Here is a 22,107-nt window from a genome sequence, read left to right on the forward strand (position 1 = left end):
AATTTGCAAAAATACATTTGTGCTGAAGAAATTGTGTAAATTTACATAGTTACAATAGCACAAATGTATTTTTGTATAATAATACATAGACTGATGTGAGTGTATTTTAGAATTGATTGGACAAATTTGGGGCCTTATGCTATTTCACAATTGATGCAAATGCTATTATAATAAAATCAATGTAAAATTGTAATGGAGAGGCCTAAAAGTTTTGAAAAAGGGAGCCTAAATATAAAATTGTAAAAAATATACCTATAAATAAATATATATATATATATATATATATTTTTTTTCTCCCTTAAGACTAGGGGGACCCAGCCCCCATGGGCCCCCACCTAGATCCATCCCTAATTATACCAAGATATATTACCTAATTGTCATGTATACTATTTTTAATTATAGTTATACTATTAACTTCAAATAACCTATTACCTATATCTAATATATCTGTGATTATGTATGAATGTATGCACGTTTAATATATATATATATATATGTGTGTGTGTGTGTGTGTGTGTGAATATATATATTTTGATTCACTTTTTTTCCCTCTCTAAATTCCTTGATGCATGTGTGGCTGAGTTTTAATTTTGAGTGAAAAAAAAATGTATTATTTTTTTGAAGTAATATGATTCTTATTTGCTATATGACTTACAATGACAGAAAAAAAAATTTATATGAAAAGAATGATTTAAATTTTTAGCAATATCATGTAAAACTTGTATCATGGGAAAATTGTTATAGGATATAATGATTTTTCTTTTATGTACGTTGGGTTTTCTTTACTCTCAAACCTTCTGTTTAAATGTCGTATCTAAGTACATGAAAAGCTTTAATATAATTTACTTGGAGTGAGTCTCTATTACTATGGTTTTTTTTTTTTTTTACTATATATGTTATTATTTGATTTTATTTAAATATTTAATTTTATTATTTATATTTTTTTTTCTTAAACCATGCATTGCACAAGCATAATACTAATTATATAAATTTCTGGAATTAATAAGATTCCAAAAAAAGGCTTAGATATCCAATAGATGTCAGTTTGAAGGCAAAGGGGTCTAAAAACATTGAATTGATTTGTCACGACCCAAACCTGTATTTCAGGATTTAGAGCATGACCGGCATGTTAATATCAAGTTTATCTCAATACTAACACGAACCAACCTGATCTGAAAGTGCTTATCAAGAATTTGTTTCTTGAATTCCTGCTTATTTTCTTACATAAAACCATAATATACAAAAATGATGAAAACCTGAAATTTCATTTCCTTTGAACTTGGAAAGATTACCACTTGGCTAAAAACGTCAGGTATTCATGTAAATATTACATAGCTAAACGTTTACCAAACTCTTATTACAAACCTAACCCCAAAGACATACAACCGGGGTTTAAAACAAACTAAGATACCGAATTACATCTGTGCTCAAGAATCAAGTACATCTTGATTCCTTCTATACAACAAAAGAGCTAACTACTGTACAAAAAAAACTAACTATACATTCTGACAAACGAGAAAACACCGAATCCTTGCCACCTCTAATACTCTCGCTGCTTCTAGGAAGAACCTGTTCACTGAAATATAAAAGGGTGAGCTGCGAAGCCCAGTAAGGTTTTTAAGCTCCATGGGCCCTTGATAAGAATGCATGTAAATTACATATTTTATGGATATGCCAACTTTGATAAAATAGTCTTCATATTGTTCTTATTGTTCTCAAAATAATTTATGAGCTTTTAGATGAACGTACTTCATTTTCCTTTCATTTAATAATAAAAGGACAACATAGTGCAATAACCTTATCTTTGAACATATTGTAATTACTTTATCATAACTTCTCATTAAACTTATAACACATTCAATATACCTTTCTTATCATCATACTTTTCTTATAATTCCAAATGGCTCAATAGCTCATTTATCATATATATTAGTTAATCCAACTGTAAGTCTGTCACAACTTTGGGAGGCTTCCAGCACAGAGTGCTAGGCATCCAGCATTTCCCATAATGCTAGGTCATTCCAGAATCATATCATAATACATCTTTTCAACCATGGGGGTAGGTTGACATCCTCCACAAGTTGGCTATTACCAACAAGGGCGGGTACAATAGAGCCAGTCCCACTTATAATGGCCAATCAAAATTTCCATGGAAATGCCAGTACTATAACCCCTACTGGCTGAGTTCAGATCATAACGATGGAATAACCGAAAACTATATTTTTCTGATAACTTTTCTTTTACATAAACGTATTACAATAGTAGCATATCCGCTTCATTCTTAAATATCATGTTCGTGATATAAATAATAGCATCAATGCTAAAATTATTATGTATATAAGATTGAATAACTCACGAACACATGTTTTGCTTAACTCATGCTTATACGTAATATCTCTAAATAAAAGATTTAACGCATAATACTTTTCTAAATAATATCTATACTTATCAAAGACACACATCTCAAATCCCTTACTTAAAAGCCGAAGACGCGAGAGATTGTACAAGAGGAGCTCAAGTGTCCGTGTTCTCGTTCTCGTCACCTAAATGAAAACCAAAACTTATTATTGACAACCTCTTCCTAAGTATTTAAACTTATCCTCAATCATAACCTAACTCTCAAACTCAAGAAAATCTTAATTCCCATCACAATAAGTTTCCCAAAGCATATGATACAATCATCAAACACATTATGCATCCAAACCATAGAGAAACCAAGGTATAAAATTTATATATGCTCCAAACATAACAAAGGATGAACATATTAAATTATAGCCCAAAAAATTCAACCTAGCTTCAAAATTAAATCCACAAAGTCAGAGTTATCCTACCCAGTTTACTGGTCATTACAGCAGCAAAAGCCCCATTTTTAAAATACGAATGGGCTGTTTAAAAACATCCAAAAATCATGAAATTTTACATAACTACTCCCCTTTATGTCCATTATATACCATAAAAATTTCGGAGTCAAAACATAAACCCATGATTTATTAAAAATCATACAATACCACATGTTCAAATCTGTCCTGGCAGAAACTCATGCAACTTAGAAATTACACCATTATTTTTCTACTCATCCAAATACTGTGAGACCACTTCCATAACAACCCCACATGTCTTAGGGTTCATAAAAACTACTCCTAGAATCCTAATTCACAAAACATGATTTAATACAGAATTTTCTTTTTGTAAACATCAAATCTGTCACAGGGACAGCTTCAGTGCATGTTCTTTCTAAAATCATCAACAAATAGCAATAGGCCATCATTTCACTTGGGTATTTTTATACCTATACAATACATATTAAAAAACCATAATAAGCATCCAATAGCTCATAACACCATCACTCTTTAAACTTACAAAAACAGAATCACAAGTTCAGTCTCACAAAACAGAACAGAGGATAAAGAATGAAAATAAACAAACAATCATACTATCCAAGTACACAAAATCAGATGAGCTTTAACTTACTTACCCACGCACTTTGAAGATGAAACCTTAGTGTTTAAGCTCTTAATTTTTCTTCTTTATAGAGAGTTGTCTATGATTTTTGGTGAGAGGGGGAAAGAAAGGTACAGCCGTGTAAGAGCTAAGGAAGAAGAGAGAAAGAAGAAAAGAGCTGGACTTCTGTTCTGGCGCAGCCAAGAAAATCAGAAAAGTGAGAAGACTTTTGGGGCACAAAAGAAGATAAGAATGTGGACAATTGGAGTGGGATACGTGGGATGCTAGGAAGAAAATATCACACCCCCTTTTTCCCAACTTTTGACAATTCTTGCATTCACACTCACTTTTCTACAAAAATAATTCTTGCATATACATACATACATATATATACTAAAAGAGCATATATGTTCTAATTGCTTGAGAAAGTCAAGGAAAGTGGCTCTTAGTGATTGCATAGCCGGCCAAGTCCTTGGCCTTTTAGTTTGTCAACATGCATGGTGCTTTAGCATTATTTGTGTTGAATTCTCATTGGTTGCATGGGGTGAAAATTCCACAATCACATTTCATGCATCATATGTCTAATTAGAACACCAACTATGCATCATACTAACTACATATTTATAATGCAACTAGCCATTTCAATTATTCATAATCTTTTTAAAAAATCAAAGCTTCATGCACTTAAAAGTAATTAAAATAATAACATGCATATAAACCATAAAATTAAATATGCAATTAAGTTGGGGTGTTACATCCTTCCCTCCTTAAAAAAAATTTTCGTCCTCGAAAATTGCACACATACCATCAACAAAAAGATTCAGATACTTTTGTCTCATTTCCTCCTCTGCCTCCCAGGTTGCCTCTTCTGTAGAGTGATTTCTCCACAACACCTTGACTATAGGAATTGTCTTGGTGCGAAGAACTTGCTCCTTACGATCTAAAATCTTAATTGGGATCTCTTCACATGACAAATTCTCTTGGATTTGAAGTGGCTCATACTCTATCACATGCTTTGAATCAGGAATATATTTTCTGAGATTAGAGATATGAAATACATTGTGTATCTTGGATAATGCAGGAGGTAAAGCAACTCGATATGCAGCTGATCCAATCTTTTCAAGTATCTCAAATGGTCCAACAAATCTAGGACTTAGCTTATTTGTCTTCCCAAATCTCATCACTCCTTTCATTGGTGAAACTTTGATAAATACATGATCTCCCACATCAAATTCAATGTCTCGTCATTTCTTATCAGCATGGCTTTTCGGCCCACTCTGAGTAGCCTTTATTCGTTCCCGAATCAGCCGGATTTAGAGCATGACCGGCATGTTAATATCAAGTTTACCTCAATACTAACACGAACCAACCTGATCTGAAAGTGCTTATCAAGAATTTGTTTCTTGAATTCCTGCTTATTTAAAGGATAGTTAACCTTCAGACGAAGAAAATGAGCTGACTTGGTTACTCGATCTACAATCACCCAAACCGAATCATAACCTTGGAATGATTTTGGGAGTCCCACAACAAAATCCATAGAAATATGCTCCCACTTCCACTCCGGGATAGGGAGGGGCTGTAATAGTCCTCCAGGTCGTTGATGTTCAGCCTTTATTTGTTGACAAGTCAAGCAATGACTTGCAAATTCAGCAATATCTTTCTTCATACCACTCCACTAGAAATTTCCTTTCAAATCATGATACATTTTGGTACTACCCGGATGTACAGTATAGGGAGTGCAATGAGCTTCTTCCATAATCTGTCTTTTCAACTCATCATCTGCTGGAACACACAATCTAGAACCATGCATTAAAACACCATCCTTGTTAATGAGAAAACCAGGTATATTACCATTAGATGCTTTATCACGGATCTTTGCTAATTTTGGATCATTAAATTGAGAGGCCTTAATTTTCTCCGATAAGGTAGGTTTCACAACTAGAGTGGAAAAACATGTACTTGAACCCCTAATTATAAACTTAATCCCCATCCGTTGTAAATCTGCCAAAATTTCTTTCTGAGTAGTTAGCATGCACGCCAATTGTCCTGAAGACTTTCTACTCAAAGCATCTGCCACCAAATTTGCCTTACCAGGATGATATTCAATGGAGCAATCATAGTCATTTATCAACTCTAGCCATCTTCTTTGCCTAAGATTCAACTCTTTTTGTGTAAACAAATATTTGAGACTCTTGTGATCTGTGTATATCATACAAGGTTTGCCATACAAATGGTGTCTTCAAATTTTAAGAGCAAAGACCACTGCTGCTAATTCTAAATCATGAGTAGGATAATTTTGCTCATATGATTTTAGTTGTCTAGAGGCATAAGCTATGACCTTCCCTTGTTGCATGAGAACACATCCCAAACCTTTCTTAGAAGCATCACTGTATATCACAAAACCTCCTGAACCTGAAGGTAAAGTAAGCACTGGGGCTGTAACTAGTCTTTGTTTTAACTCCTTAAAACTGTGCTCACATTTATCAGTCCATTCAAATTTCACTGCTTTCCTGGTTAAATTGGTTAAAGGCCCGGAAATCTTGGAGAAACCTTCTATAAATCTCCGGTAATAACCAGCCAAGCCCAAGAAACTACGAACCTCCAAGACAGTCTTTGGTCTTTCCCAATTCACTATAGCTTCAATCTTCTTTGGATCAACAGAAATTCCATCCTTTGATATCACATGTCCTAAGAAAGAAATTTGTGCTAGCCAAAATTCACACTTCTTTAGTTTGGCATAAAGTTGCTTATCCCTTAAAGTCTGCAATACGATCCTCAAATGCTTCTCATGATCTTCCTGGCTCTTAGAATAGATTAAAATATCATCAATGAATATCACCACAAACTGATCTAAGTAAGGCTGAAACACTCTATTCATTAAATCCATAAAAGCAGCTGGTGCATTTGTCAACCCAAAAGGCATCACAAGAAATTCATAGTGACCATATCGGGTTCGAAAGGCAGTTTTCAATATATCATCCTTCTTCACCTTCAGTTGATGATAGCCAGAACGCAAATCAATTTTTGAGAAAACTGATGCTCCTTGTAATTGATCAAATAAATCATCTATTCGGGGAAGAGGATACTTGTTCTTCACTTTTACCTTATTCAATTCCCGATAATCAATACAAAGTCTCAAACTCCCATCCTTCTTTTTAACAAACAAAACTGGTGCACCCCATGGCGAAACACTTGGTCTAACAAAACCCTTATCAAGTAGATCTTGTAATTGCAATTTTAACTCTCTAAGTTCAGCTGGGGCCATTCTATAAGGAGCCTTAGATATAGGACCAGTACCAGGCAAAAGTTCAATAGAGAATTCAATCTCCCTATCTGGAGGTAGGCCAGGTAACTCTTCTGGAAAAACATCAGGAAATTCCTTTACAATAGGAATATCTTCTAACTTCTCATTAGTAGCTTCAGAATTAATCATATATGCCAAAAAGCCACTACACCCCTTTTTAAGCATATTACTTGCTTGAAGAGTAGAAATTATACTCATTGGTTTAACCTTCCTATCTCCCTCAAAATAAAATTCAGATTGGCCGGGTTTACGAAAGATTACACGTTTCTCAAAACATTCCACAACTGCATGGTGAGTCGACAACCAATCCATACCCAAAATTACATAAAGTCATGCATATTTAACATTATTAAATATGCAATTAAGTTGGGGTGTTACATGATTAGCTTTGTAGCCATGTACAATTCACTACTTGTTACTAAAATTAACAATAAAACTACGGACATAACAAAAATTCACAACATTCTCAAATTAGCCTACCACTTCACACATGCATCCACCACAATTTGTAATAATTTTTTTTTCAATAACCCATTTAATTATGAGGTGGTAGGCCAAATTAGAAATGTTGTAAAATTTTATAAATTTTTGTTGTGGTTCTAGAAAGAATTATAATTAAAGCAGTCAAAAAATATAAGATTTGTAGGTGTCATAGGTGGATTTAAATCTCCTAGATTTTCAAGGGTACTCTATTATAGATTTCTTTAAATCCTAACCACACTTTAATGATTTAATGGTTTAAATTCTGTCATGTCAACATTTCACTAACAATATTCTTAAAATAATAAAATAATGTTGCAAATAAAACAATTAAGATTATTGTTAGTGGAATGTTAACATGGCAAAATCTAGACCATTAAATCACTATAGAATAGTTAAGATTTAAGGAAATCTATTTGGTAGAGTACCCTAAGAAATCTAAAAGATCCAAATCTGTCATGGGTAAGCTAAAATGTACGAGTTATAGCCTAATTTTTTATGAACCTAGGTGGATAGAAGTGAAACTCATGATCATGGACATGTCAATAATGTGAAACTCTGAGAAAGAAAGAAAGAAAGAAAGAATAAATACGTTTTACTGTTTAAGCAAACTTCTTATCCCTTTTTATTTTCTGGGCTAATTAATTGGTTTGAGAAAAATCATAATTTCCACTTGCTCATGTCTCCCGTTGGTACAACTACAAACTACAAACTATAAATTAATAACAAGGCTTCATTAAAAATCATATATCATATCATACTTTAGTATACCTGTGCGTTGCACAGTTTTTGTCAAATTCAGTCCAAATTGGTCTAATTCGGTTGATTCGGTCCACCTTGATCCATTTCAGTCTATTTGGTCTAATTCAGTCTATTTGGTCTACTCAGTCCATTGGGTCTATTTTGGTCAATTACTGTCCAATTCGGTCCATATCAGACCATTGGGTCTCATTTGGTACATTCGGTCCAATTTAGTATATTTTGGTCTAGTTCGATTCACTTTGGTCCATTTTTGTCGATTTGGCCCAATTTAATGCTTAGGTGATTTTTTTGTTTAGATGCAAAATAGATTTTGAGTTTATGATAACGTGGCTATTTTATTTCAAATCCTAAAACATAGGTTGGATAAGAAAAAAGAGCGCTATATATATATATATATTTTTTTTTTTTTTTTAAATTGTTAATAACATATCAAAAAAAAAATTAAAAAAAAAAAAAAAAAAAAAAAAAAGGAGAAGAATACTCTAGTACTTCTCAAGATCTTAAAGTCATTTTTGCTAGTTTCAAATAAGCTCAGCACTCTTTTTTGAGACAAAATTATAAATTTTATACAAAGAAAATAAAGAATACAAAGCCAAAAGAATGGCCACAGCAAAATAGAGCAAAAAAACAAAGCAGAAAAAATAGCAACAAGTATATTCAGTAACAAAGAGCAACATTTACTCGCAAGTAGCAACAGATGCGGACAACAGTCTCAGCTTACAACATAGAGCAATATAATAACAATAAAGAGCAATATCAGCTCACACCAGATCAGAAAAATATATTTAAGCTTGGGAATTGAAAAAGTAAAACTTCTAATCAAGCCAATGGTCTGACATATGAAGGAGTTTCAACAATAAAGACTAATAATAAATTAGGGAAAATATTAAAAGATGAAAAGCAAGTTTGCAAGGAACACTAAATGTGGACAAATGGAGGGGCCAAATAATTTTTCATGTGGGGGCTAGTTCTTAGAAAAATGGTTCAAATATGCAATTTTACCTACTCTAAAATTTTTTTTTTAACTTTTGGGGTTGCCATGGCCCCCCCAGTGACGTAGCTCTGCCCCTGAAAATGTTAGAACCTAACAGTATTGATAGCGTGCAATATATATGATTTAATAATACTAGTGTACAGTAGTTATATTTTTCAACTGTGAAAATGTAACTACTCATAACTCAGTTAAAAATGTAACTACTCATAACTCATAACCAAATCTTGATCATAGCAGTGCATTTTGATTCAAAGAAACTCGAAGTTAAAAGAAAATGTGAAAGCTCAAGATAGCTGAGGGTGGCAATGACCCTTGCATCTTCAGCACAAACAACTTTGTTGGAAGGCAGACATGGGAATTTGACCCTAAGGCTGGTACTCCTGAAGAACGAGCTGAGGTTGAAGAGGCTCGTCAAAATTTCTACAAGAACCGCTACCAGATCAAGCCCAGTGGCGACCTACTTTGGCGAATGCAGGTACCTCTCAATCTCTACTGTCTGCCTTACATATCCATATTATTCCTCAAGTACGTACGTAGTAAACTGTATAAATACTATTATTCTTTTCTTCCTCTCTTTTTTTAAATTATTATTTCTGCTTAATTTCAGATGGGGTGACAGATTTGAAATCCCTCCAATTCTGTATTTATTTATAGGTTACATTCCATCAATTTAATATATACCTATTGACAAATTCTATATAGTTATTTCTTTTGAATATTTTTCTCTAATTGTCCAATATATATAAGAGGGCCCAGGATTTGGACTCCAGATTTTTTTTTTTTTTTTTTTTAAAGGAAAATCTACTAACTTTCTAGTGGTATATTTGTAAGTTTTAATTTTACGCCTAACCCAAGAGCTAGTAACTCAATTGGCATATTTTGGGACTTCCCAAAATTATGTCTAGAATTCAAATTTTCCTCTCTTTATTGTGACTGTTAGAATATCAATTCTAGGTTTTATGTTGTGATCTAATGCACCCAAAATGTGAAAGATGGTCCAAGTTGGCATCCGAAAGCTAAACGAAGCAAATACTACAACAATTCCTTAGTAACAATCACTTAATTATATGGTCTTGCACTTGTGCCTTTGCGTAAGAATTTCATCATTTCTTCCCTTCTGTGTATGTTTCTAAAAAACGAAAAACAATTGATAAAAAAAAAAAATTATTTGTGTGGTTTGAGGGTGTATGATATTATTTTATTATTTTTTTCGATAATATACATCAAAAAAGTTCGGAACTTCGGATTGCCATGACTGCATGCTACAGCCGTTGTACTGTTCCTAATTAATAGTAATTAATCTTCTTTATTCCTTATTCTCAAAAAAAAAAATCTTCTTTATTCCTAAGCCAATTTCGCAGGGTAAATATATATATATATATATATATTACAAAATAGAAATTCTATTTTAGCTCAATTTAAGTGTATATATGTGTAAAACTCTTTCTTAAATACTTGAACTCTAACTCTTATCTCCCACAAGTACTTAATACTTATAAAGTGATCATCACGCTAAAAAAACATAGTAAAGAATAAATTTTTGAATAAGTATTTGTTAGTGAGTGTCTTAAATGAATAAGTCAAGAAATAATTAATATTAATTTATGAACAATAATGAAACCTGTTTGAAATACTTTTTTCAATAATTCATTAGTTTAAACCCAGAACTTAATAATTTAAGGTTGCGTATGCTTTTCATTAATGGCAAGTGATGACATCGTTAGAGATAACACGTATCTGAATTCATGAACTTTGTCAATGTCATTATGTAGAGCCACAGCCAGTCAACTACCACTTGTTAACAACCAACCTACAAATTATAAGTTAGGACAAACCTTGGGTCTTGGAGTACTAATTAGACTATCGTGACAGTGATATGTATTGACTTTCGTCTCATGCTCCTGTTCTGACAAACAAAGCCAACTTTTTATAAATAAGAAAATATATTATGTTTCGATAATATAAATTCAGTATTTATTATAGTATTTTTTATTTAATAAATGAGTGATATTTGTTTTAACAAATTACATCAGATTATTTTAATAAATGATTAATTTATTTATCCGATAGTATAGAAGATTGTGATTAATTTATTAGAATAGACCTTCTCAAAAAAAAAAATTTATTAAAATAATCTGATGTAGTTTTTTTAAATAGGTGTCCCTCATTTATTGGATAGGAAATATCAAAACAAATGCTGAGTTAGTATTATCGAAACATGATATACTTTCTCCTTATAAATATATGGGTCATATTAATTGATGTTCTTAAAACAGTTATATCACCAAAAAAATTAATTTTCTTTTCTTTTATTTTTTATAAAAAGTTTATTAAAATATTTCCTAAACTAATTCCCTCAGCACACCGTGAACTTTCTCATAAGTTTATAACACTCCTGGAAATCTCAGCTTAAAAAACCCAAAAATAAAAGCAGTACTATGCTAGAGATGTGGGGTGTGGACGTCACGCTTACTTTGCATTACATCTTTTGACTTTGTATTTTTTTTTTTTTTTTTTGGCGCATTGTTAATTTACTTTTTGTATTGGAGATTATTCGGATAAATAATAAAATATAAAAAATTTAACATTAAAAAAAATTCGGGTAATTGGCATACGAATACTTTCAATTTATGGGTAAATATAAATTCCATATCGTTATCACTATCCTGATTTTGCCTTATTGATTGAATGCTCCTTTTAAAAATTATAATGTGTTTACATATATATATATATATATGATATCAAAACTGTGTCTTAAATATCGTGGTTATACCAATGACAAATTTAGAATTTCAAGTTAAGGGACTAGAGTATTTATAGATTCAACCTTTTCTCTCTGCTTTTTTTTTTTTTTTTTTTTTTTTTTTTAGAGAAACACCTTTTCTCTCTGCTTTATTTAAAAAAAAAAAATTATTATAACCAATGTCTAGACCATATAGGAAGTTAAATTTGATGTTGGAACCAGTGCACACCAGTCCCCAATGCCTTAGTTTTGTGCAGAGGTGGAGTTAGGAATTTTTGTTTGGAGGGCCAAGTTGCGATGCTAATATATTTATCAAGACAACTTCCACACCCACACATACACATGTACACACACACGCTTTTTTATTATACATACACACATATATACACATTTTTTTATTTGATAAGTTCTATATATACACACACCCAACAAAAAAAAAAAAAAAAAGATCTTAGTATTTTCAATCAAAATTATTTTTGATAACGATCTTTCATAAAATAAAATTCATTTTTTCCATTTTCGTGGTCAAAATCTTAAAAAGTTTCATTTTAAATACAAATTATCAAATTTTATGCTAAAGTAAGTAAAAAATCTTTCAATTGAACTAATGAAATTTTCAAAAACATAAATGATCCAAAACTTGGAGAAATAAGTTAGGCTCCAAACATATTTAAAGTTACCTTGCTTTAACACATTATATGGCAACTAAAGACACATTTCATGTGTAGTTTTAGTGACAAAATTTTTTTAATGAGTCAATGACCTGTTAATCGTCACATAATAGGTTGAAAAATATAGATTCAAACATGATTGATACCAAATTTTATCGAATATTTAACAGATATAAAAGCATATTTTACAATAAAAAATAGAATTGTGAAAAATAAAGTTATATCTCTATAACTATTAGACCAATTTTTTTTTTAAGAGCATTATTGGACTAATTCAAATATTTGGAGAGGGGGCCAACTTTTATTTTTGTAGACTAAATTTTGAAAACATAAAAATAATTGTATATATATTTTTAAAAATTTTAAAATTTTGGGGGGGCCGTGGCCCCCCCACCCTCATACATGCCTCCGCCCCTGGTTTTGTGCACGCAGCATCAGATTAAAAGGTGGCAGTAGTAGTAAAATTTGTGTCTACAAATTATATTATTGTAATGAAGAGGTTGGATCTATAAATCCGATTTTGGCTGGTTGATATAGGAAATGAAATTCTATAGTATTTGTAGGTGATGATATTGCCCTCACTTGTGGATACATTGTAATCTATAAGGATTCAAAAACTTTGATGATATTTAATTATATATATTAGGCTTACCAATGCTTCATAAATTTGTTGACACTAATGTCATCCTTTTTTTTTTGGTCAAAATGGTTGCAGTTTTTGAGGGAGAGAAATTTCAAACAAACAATCAAAATTTTCAGACCCGGATCGTTCATTATACCGTAAAAGGGAGAGGTTCAAGGTTTTGGAAGTCGAACCAAGGTCGAACTGGAGTCGAACCGTGATGACGTCATAATTAATTTAATAATTATTTTAAATATATATAAAAACATTAAATTAATAAAATTTTTTTTTTTTTTTTTTTTTTAAGGTTCAGATTCAAAACTGTGAGAAGCGGTCTGATCACGGTTCTCAGAACCGTGAGGTCCGACTGCAGTTCTTATGGGTCCCTGCTTTTTTCCCATAGAGTGGTTCTTGAGGCTAAAAGAACTGTAAAATTGAACGGTTTGAGGGTTTTCCGGTCGGACCGTACGGTTCGGTCCGGTTTTCAAAACCTTGCAAACAATCACTACAATTAAGATTGAGGATGGGCAAGAAATCACATATGAAAATGCCACAACTGCATTGAAGAGGGCTGTCCATTTCTATTCAGCCTTGCAAGCTAGTGATGGTCATTGGCCAGCTGAAATTGCTAGCCCATTGTTCTTCCTTCCACCCTTGGTGAGTTTCATCATTAAATAGCATCATTGTGATCAATACTTCATGGAACACAAACTATTTTCGCATACTTATTTACAAAGAATACATTAGTAGAGTTTTTTTTTGGGTGGTATCGAACTAAAAATGTCATGCCCAATACAAAAAATTTCCGCTTCTATGAATTTTGTGAGAGGTAATTGGTAGGGTAATACCATACTAAATAATTGAGAGGGAGAAAAACTATAGAAAATTGTGCTTACTGATATAATTTCTTTTAATTCATCCAATTTTAAAGTGAATAATACAATTGTTTCCAATACAATGTGAAATTGGATTATGAGATGCCTGCCTGTGACTTCTTATGGTTTTCAAAAAATGCAAGTATTTTGTATGTATATTACAGGACATCTTAATATTGTATTTCCTACTGAGTATCAAAAAGAAATCCTTCGATACATATATTACCATCAGGTACATATTTTTGGAAGCTTTACAAGTTAATCGTAATGACAAAATTAGAGCTTCGGCTAAATTTCTTGCCTACCTTTTTTTCTTTTTGTTCAATCTTTCCTATATAACAACAATTTTGTAAATTTTGTATATTATTAGAATGAAGATAGTGGTTGGGGACTTCACATAGAGGGCCATAGCACCATGTTTTGCACAGCTCTCAACTATATTTGTATGCGTATGCTTGGGGAAGGACTTGATGAAGGTCAGGACAATGCTTGTGTAAGAGCGCAAAAATGGATCCTTGATCATGGTGGAGTTACACATATACCTTCTTGGGGAAAGACATGGCTTTCGATATGACCATGTTCAGTAAAATTCACATCTCAATAGACTTACCTACTAAAAATAATTTGTACTGTAAACTAAAATCTAATCATACTCGTATTACCAATTTGGAATAAATAGGTTGAGTTTCAAATATATACACTCTAGATGATAACTATTATATGATAAATAACTCAACTATGCAATGTGTTTAGAATCGTGGTTGTATTGTGTTGGCAAACCGAGAGCAAAACAAGTTTAGTCTAAGTGTTTTAGAGTGTGCTTAAATAAGTGTGTTTCAAGATTTCAAAGTCCAGCTGATTGCCAAAAAGAGATTTCAAGTTCTACCTTTCTCAACCGATCGAGAAATAGACCTAACCGATAAAAAATCGGAGATATGGTTTTCTGCAGAAGGTTATTTTAGCCCAATCACTACAAAAACGTTTAGGGTTTCACTTAAACTTCTCCATATATAAAAAGAAAACCCTAGCTACATTTTGAAGACTTTTAGAAGACTTGTGTGTTACTCTTTGTGAGATTTGAGAGGTTCTGTACCTTCTAACTGCACAAGATTGGCAGAACTAGTTGCTGCATCAATATCAACAAAAAAAGGTGATCTGAAACCTTTGAATAGAGTCTCAAAGTCACAAGCAAGGGTGTGATTGTGTTACTGTTAATCCAAGAAGAGAAAGTGTTCATGGATTCGGAGCTTGCACGTGGTCGTGTCAGTAAGTTACTACATGAGATAGCATTAGATTTAGGGTTAAATCTTTTGTAAAAGTTTCGATTCTCTTATAATGGATTTGGTTTACCTTAAGGATAATTAGGTCAAATCCTCCCTAGGTTTTTACCTTAAAAGGGTTAGTTTCATCAATTTTTCTAGGTAATCATATCGTGGTGTTATTTACTTTTCCACAACTTTGCAAGATATGATTTATTTGTTTTAACCTAGATCTAAAAGTTAATCTAAGTAATCACTTGGTTAATATATTAGGTTAAACAATCTGTTTAAGGGGTCTAAACAAACTTTCACAATGTTGCTTTATTCTAGATATTTGGTCTGTTTGAATGGACTGGAAGCAATCCAATGCCCCCAGAATTTTGGATCCTTCCTTCATTCCTTCCCATGCATCCAGGTTTGTACAATATCTACTTACTGCTTCTATTTGAATTAGTCATCTCTACTTAAAGTTGTTACAACAAAGTTTTACCGGTTTTTGTTTTTTGAAATTTCATAATAAAACTTTCAACATTCAAAATGCTTATTTTACTTATGGCTTACCAATTGCTTTGCCCCTAAAATGTAGCCAAAATGTGGTGCTACTGCCGAATGGTGTACATGCCCATGTTATACTTATATATATGGGAAAAGGTTTGTTGGGCCAATCACACCTCTCATTGATCAATTGAGGGAGGAACTCTACAATGAACCTTATAAAGAAATTAATTGGAAGAGTGTGCATCATCTATGCACACAGGTGAGTTTACCTTAATTTTCTCCTCGTGGTTGATACTAGCTTTTTTTTTAGTAGAAATGTTTGTAAATATTTCTTTCAATGCATTGGTTGTAAAACTATTATTATAGGAGGATATCTACTATCCCCACCCTCTTATACAAAATTTGTTTTGGGATAGTCTATACATATTCACTAAGCCTCTTCTCACTCGTTGGCCATTTAACAAGTTGGTTAGAGAGAAGGCTCTTCAAGTAACAATGAAGCACATTCATTATGAAGATGAGAATAGTCGATACATTACTATTGGATGTGTAGAAAAGGTAATGTAACTTTACAATCAAGAAAAGCAATGGTAAGCATCTACTTAGGCTATGAAATAGTTTTCCTAATGTCACATGCTTTGAACAGGTTCTATCTTGCTTGTTAGGTTGAAGATCCAAATGGAGATTATTTCAAGAAGCATCTTGCTAGGATCCCAGATTACATATGGGTTGCTGAAGATGGAATAAAGATGCAGGTTAGTATTTATATTTAGCAAAACAATTGTAGAATTTTTTTCCCTCTGTTGAAGATTTACATTTCACTTTATATTGAACTGTATAAGAAGACATTATAAATTGTTCTATTTTAGGGTTGGCTATGTACACCAATATATACATTTAAACTTTAGCATAATCCTAAACCTATGGTTTTCTGGTTTTGAATTTATAATTGCTGAGGTACCCTGCAAGAAAATAAGTGCTTGCTAATTTTGATATTTTGTATGCAGAGTTTTGGTAGTCAAGAGTGGGATACTGGTTTTGCCATTCAAGCATTACTTGCTAGTAATCTTGTCGATGAAATTGGACCTACACTCGCAAGAGGACATGACTTCATAAAGAAATCTCAGGTTTGCTTTTCAATTCTTTTACCATCTCTTAACCTTAATAATCAAGCATAACTTTTGACCTTTTTTCTTTTACTTATATATATATATATATATATATATATATATATTCACTCAATCTAATTATTGCAATTTCCATGAAAAATTAAAAAGGTCAAAGACAATCCTTCTGGGGACTTCAAAAGCATGTACCGTCACATTTCCAAAGGATCGTGGACCTTCTCTGATCAAGATCATGGATGGCAAGTTTCTAATTGCACTGCAGAAGGTTTGAAGGTAATTTACTTTGTTTACACGATTCAATAAAGTCAAGTATTTCACCTCATCCATAATCATTGTGTTCCTCATCAAATTTAATCTATTTCACAGTGTTGCTTGCTTTCTCAATGATACCACCAGAAATTGTTGGTGAGCAAATGGAACCAGAGCAGTTCTATGATTCTGTCAACGTCCTACTTTCTCTACAGGTAAGGATTAACTTAGTTAATGTCGTATCTTCAAGAATATTTATTGGGCACTAGTGAGCATGAATAGAAATCCAGAATGCCCTTGGTTTTACCACGAAACTAAAATAGTTTAACTACAACAAAATTACTTTTCCAAATGCAAAAGGTTTTGTTTTCTAAAGCATCTTCTCCTAAACTTTTACCAATTCCAATTGTAGCTAATATTAATTTGAATGATATGATAAAACTCTAAAGGCTTTTGAAACTCACTTTGCACAAACCGTGAAGCTCTATTTCCCTCTAGTACATGTTTATTTCTTAAGTATTTCACTTTATTCAGATCAATAAGCTTTATTCTATGGCTTAATTTAGAGTAAAAATGGTGTTTAGCCGCATGGGAGCAGCAGGAGCATCAGATTGGTTGGAAGTAAGTAATTATCTCAGCATACTGAATTGACCTTGAAATATTATTTTGGAAATACTTTGAAACTATCTAATTGCGTTAAATTCACACATTGACATATATTATGGTATATTATTTTTCTCCCCCCCCCCCCTCAGCTGCTTAATCCAACTTGTTAGGCTTGCTCAAAGTATGTTTATTTGTAAAATTGGAATCGAGTGATTGCAGATTTATTGGACTAAATCTGTAAAGCTCGATCGATCGAGTAATTTTCGATCGATTGAACCATGTACAGATTTATTTTTCTGCAGAGTTCCAGTTCAGCCCAAACTCTATTTAAACGTTTTGGGTTCAAGTAAAACACTCCTATATATAAGGAAAACCCTAGAACGTTTTTAGGACTTTGGAAGAGAGAGATTAGAGTGCCTCTTGTGCCTCCTTTTTTTTAGGTTTTGTACCCAAACCTCTCTAAGGTCTTTGTTGCTCATATTGCTGTTTATGTGAATCTCTTGTGAGATCTTTGAGGAACTTTCCTTCACATAAACTTAGGGTTATCAACATGTTGATAATCGTTCAGTTGCAGATTCAAGAACTTAAAGATACAAGTGTGGGTGCTTGTACTTGATTGAAGAGTCCAAGAAAGAAAGAGTCTGTGGATTCGGGAGCTTGCACGTGGTCGTGTCAGTAAGTTCTACTGGGTAGCATTAGGAAGTCAAGCGGGGAGCTTGTAGTCCTTCTGTATGAATTCAATTCTTTCGCATAGTGAATTCAAGTTTACCTTGAGATAGTTAGGTCAAATCCTCCCCAGGTTTTTACCGTGTGGTTTCCTGGGTGATCATATCATTGTGTCTTTTATTATTCCGCTGCTTATTATTTTGATATGATTATTTGATTGCTTTAACTAGAATTCCATAATTTGACTAAGTAACAACTTGGCTAATTAATCTAGGCTAACCAATTTGGTTGTGTTTTAAGAGGTCTAAAACTGTTCACAACTGAATTCTTCGCGGATATTGTTATTGAGCATGAGTAGTGAATGCACCGCATCAGCAATCCAACTTAGTTTTGGTTTAACAAATTTATACCCTAAGCATAGGAGGAAGAGATTGAAAACTTCATTAAAAATGGTGTACACTACCTTGAAGACATACAAATGCCAGTAGTTCATGGTATGTACCTCAACTGGTTTATCTCAGAACATGGATGCGAATCAAACCCATGTTTGAATTTGAATTGAGATTCTGCTGCAAGTTCTTCTCCTCTAAATCAAATAAATTCATATCTGAAGGAGGTTTTCAATTAGATATGTTTGAAACGATTTTTGATTATACAAAGGAGTATTAGAGAAAATCGATTACATGATAAAGCATTTTTATAGGTATGGAAATTGGGGAGTTTGCTTCACTTATGGTTCGTGGTTTGCACTTGGAGGTTTGGCTGCTGTTGGCAAGACTTACAACAATTGTCTCACTATGCGCAAAGGAGTTGACTTTCTACTCAAAATACAGAGAGATGATGGTGGCTGGGGAGAGAGCTATCTTTCTTGCCCAAAGAAGGTAAATGTCTCAACATGGAATGTGCTTTGAGCTTCTTTGATAAATTTTCATAATATCTTTGATTCGATCACTATTGATAGCAGTTCAAGCACCTTTAATAACACACCCCATTTTGTTTCCCAAATTGTTATTAAGGGAAGAATCTTTGTCAATGAAGTTATTGTTTTTTCTAAACATGAGATTCAGTGGATGCTACATAAATTATGTAGGAATATGTACCTTTGGAAGGAAACAGATCAAATTTGGTGCAAACTGCATGGGCAATGATGGGTCTTATTCATGCTGGACAAGTAAGTTGTTAGTTTAAAAATCTAGCATTATACATACTATCTATTCTTATGTTTTTCTTTCATAATTCTATATCAAAACCTTTTGTAATAGGCTGAAAGAGACCCAACACCTCTTCACCATGCAGCAAAGCTGATAATCAATTCTCAAATGGAAGATGGTGATTTTCCTCAACAGGTATCTCCTTGTAATTAACATAGCTTTCAAAAATCAAAAGAAGGAAAAAGATAATGTTTTTTTAGAAAAGAAGAAGAAGATTGAAATGAAGATATTTTCCTTTCTTGCACTATAAAGAACACAGGTTTAAAACTAGCTTGTGACACTAGGTGATTGAAACAAGAATTTTTTATCAAAGAGGGAAGAGGAGAAAGACAAAGTAACAAACTATGGAAATATATTATGCTTGAATTTTACTGCCAGCGTTTTTAACCATTTATATAATTCTTTTATGGCAGGAAATCACTGGAACCTTCATGCAGAACTGCATGTTACACTATGCAGCATACAGAAATATATATCCGTTGTGGGCTCTCGCTGAATACCGCAAGCATGTCCCATTGCCATCTAGAATCGCTTGAGTGAAGCAGTGAATTCTGTAGTTCAAGTAATATATGAATGGCAAATAAATAAAACCCAGTTTTTAATTCCCTTACTATTCTGGGATGTAGCAGTTAATAACATTATTCGGCAGATTTAGATTCCCATAATAACTCATGTGGTACTACTTGAAGGAATATCTATGTAATAATGATATAGACACAACCTTTTCCACTATGTCTTTCTGAACTTATTATCATGACTAGTTATTATTGATTTTCACATTGGTACACAATGTTACATCATATTTGTACTTGAACAGGTCACTTAAGTCACATTTAAAATAAGTCAATTCCAGGCCAAAGGTCGATATATATATATATATATATATATGAAGAAAATATTCATTAAACTACAACATACGTAACAATCTTAGGGAAAGTGGGGAATACAAAATTCAAAGGACATTAACCTCAAGTCTTTTCCAATAGTTTGAAAAGAAAAATCAGGACATTGATAAATGTAAAGTTGTGATTTACAACTATTTTGTGTTAGCTTTAATTCCGTGTCAAATTTAATTGTAATTTTGTTCAATCTTATGTACTCTGTATTTTATGTGGGATTTTTTTGTAAGGTTGTGTGTGAGAGAGAGTGTGAAGACTTAAGGCAAATTGAAGATCAAAGGAGTTTTCACGAGTAGCTCGCGAGAAGCGTTCCCGCGAAGTGAAGCATATGCTCAGCACATGACTGGAATGCGAAGAGTCACGACAGATGATGACAGCTGGTTTTCGCGAGTGTCTAGCGGGTAAGGCCTTCCCGCGAGATACCTGTGAAATATTCTGTTTTGCTATTTTGTAATATCTGATACACCCTGTCTCTACCCACACTATATATACCCACATTACCCACATATTGAAATGAGTGCTTTTCAGAGAGAAAACCCTAGTCACAACCTTTGAGAGTTAGAGATTGTCATACCTACAATCCTCTACACAATCCATTGTGGTTTTTCTCAACTCCTACCTCTCCATTCCCAAATCCTTGAGAGGTTGATAGCCCAAACACTTACCACACCCATTCTTAGTGTAAAGTAAGGTTTTGGTGTTGCTGAGAAGCATTGGAAGAAGCCATTTGTTTGGTGGATGCAATCGGGTTGAATTGCATGATCCGAAGAGCTAGAGAAGACAAGGCTTGGCTAAGTCAGTTGGTAGCAAGAGCTTGGAGGGCTCGTGTACATGGGGTAGACTAGACTTGGAGGTTCTTTTGTTATTAGTATACTCCAACTTATTCTCTAGTGGATCAATTTACCTCTTGGAGGGCGGCAGAGAGGTTTTTCGCCGAGTTTTTCGGTTTCCTCTTCGATAACATATCGGCATGTTATCTTGTGTTTGCATTCTCTTTCCCTATTCTTTTAGCTTTCATTTTACTGCTGTGATTTGATGAATATGGCTTAGAGTAGTTTTATTGTTTGTTCGCTTGCAGTTACTCTATTCCGCACTTAGTTTAAGTTAAAGTAAAATCAACTGAGCTGTTAGTTTTAATTTGGGGGTCTAAACAACTCTTGTGTTTTAACACAATTTCGCACTTTCAATTGGTATCAAAGCGGGTGCACTTGCTATGGTTTCATTACCTAAGTGTGATCCTAGACTCTTTTTGAGATGGATTGATCTCAATCACTTAATGCTCCTCTATACTTTGATGGGAGCAATTATGCTTTTTGGAAAGTCCGTATGAGGGCATTTCTAAGTTCTATTGATAATAGTGTTTGGGACGCTGTCGAGATAGGATGGACTACGCTAGAGGCCGCCAAATCCACATTGGATAAGGCAGCTCTTACGGCGGCTAATGCTAATAGCAAGGCTTTAAATGCTATTTTTTGTGGTGTTTCTCCTGACGAATTTCACAAGATCTCTCATGTTACAATTGCCAAGGTGGCACGGCAAATCTTGGAGACGACTTATGAAGGCACCAAAAAGGTGAAGGACACCAAGTTGCAAGTGCTTACCACAAGCTTCGAGGAGCTGAAAATGAGTAAAGATGAGTCATTCGACTCATTTTATGGGAAGCTAAATGAAGTGGTGATTGGGAAATTTAACTTGGGAGA

General features: G+C 33.1%; 1 protein-coding gene and 1 long non-coding RNA gene across 2 annotated transcripts; one reads left to right on the top strand and one right to left on the bottom strand.

Moving 5' to 3' along the window:
- Positions 1 to 1,246: 1,246 nt before the first annotated feature.
- On the bottom strand, positions 1,247 to 3,819 carry LOC112029586 (uncharacterized). Its single transcript, XR_002884767.2, has 3 exons — positions 3,476 to 3,819; positions 2,477 to 2,543; positions 1,247 to 1,576 (listed from the first exon to the last, which is right to left on the bottom strand). It is a non-coding gene; the product is annotated as an uncharacterized LOC112029586 (long non-coding RNA).
- Positions 3,820 to 16,144: 12,325 nt separating this feature from the next.
- LOC111993359 (beta-amyrin synthase) lies at positions 16,145 to 20,308 on the top strand. Its single transcript, XM_065770766.1, is given in 11 exon segments — positions 16,145 to 16,207; positions 16,315 to 16,404; positions 16,657 to 16,776; positions 16,927 to 17,049; positions 17,143 to 17,152; positions 17,155 to 17,293; positions 17,610 to 17,639; positions 19,001 to 19,178; positions 19,388 to 19,468; positions 19,560 to 19,643; positions 19,922 to 20,308. Coding segments are annotated over 11 exon segments (1,041 nt in total). The 3' UTR covers positions 20,045 to 20,308.
- Positions 20,309 to 22,107: the final 1,799 nt, after the last annotated feature.

Source organism: Quercus suber, unplaced genomic scaffold, assembly GCF_002906115.3.
Source record: "Quercus suber isolate HL8 unplaced genomic scaffold, Cork oak 2.0 scaffold_35, whole genome shotgun sequence".
NCBI classification, from domain to species: Eukaryota; Viridiplantae; Streptophyta; class Magnoliopsida; order Fagales; family Fagaceae; genus Quercus; species Quercus suber.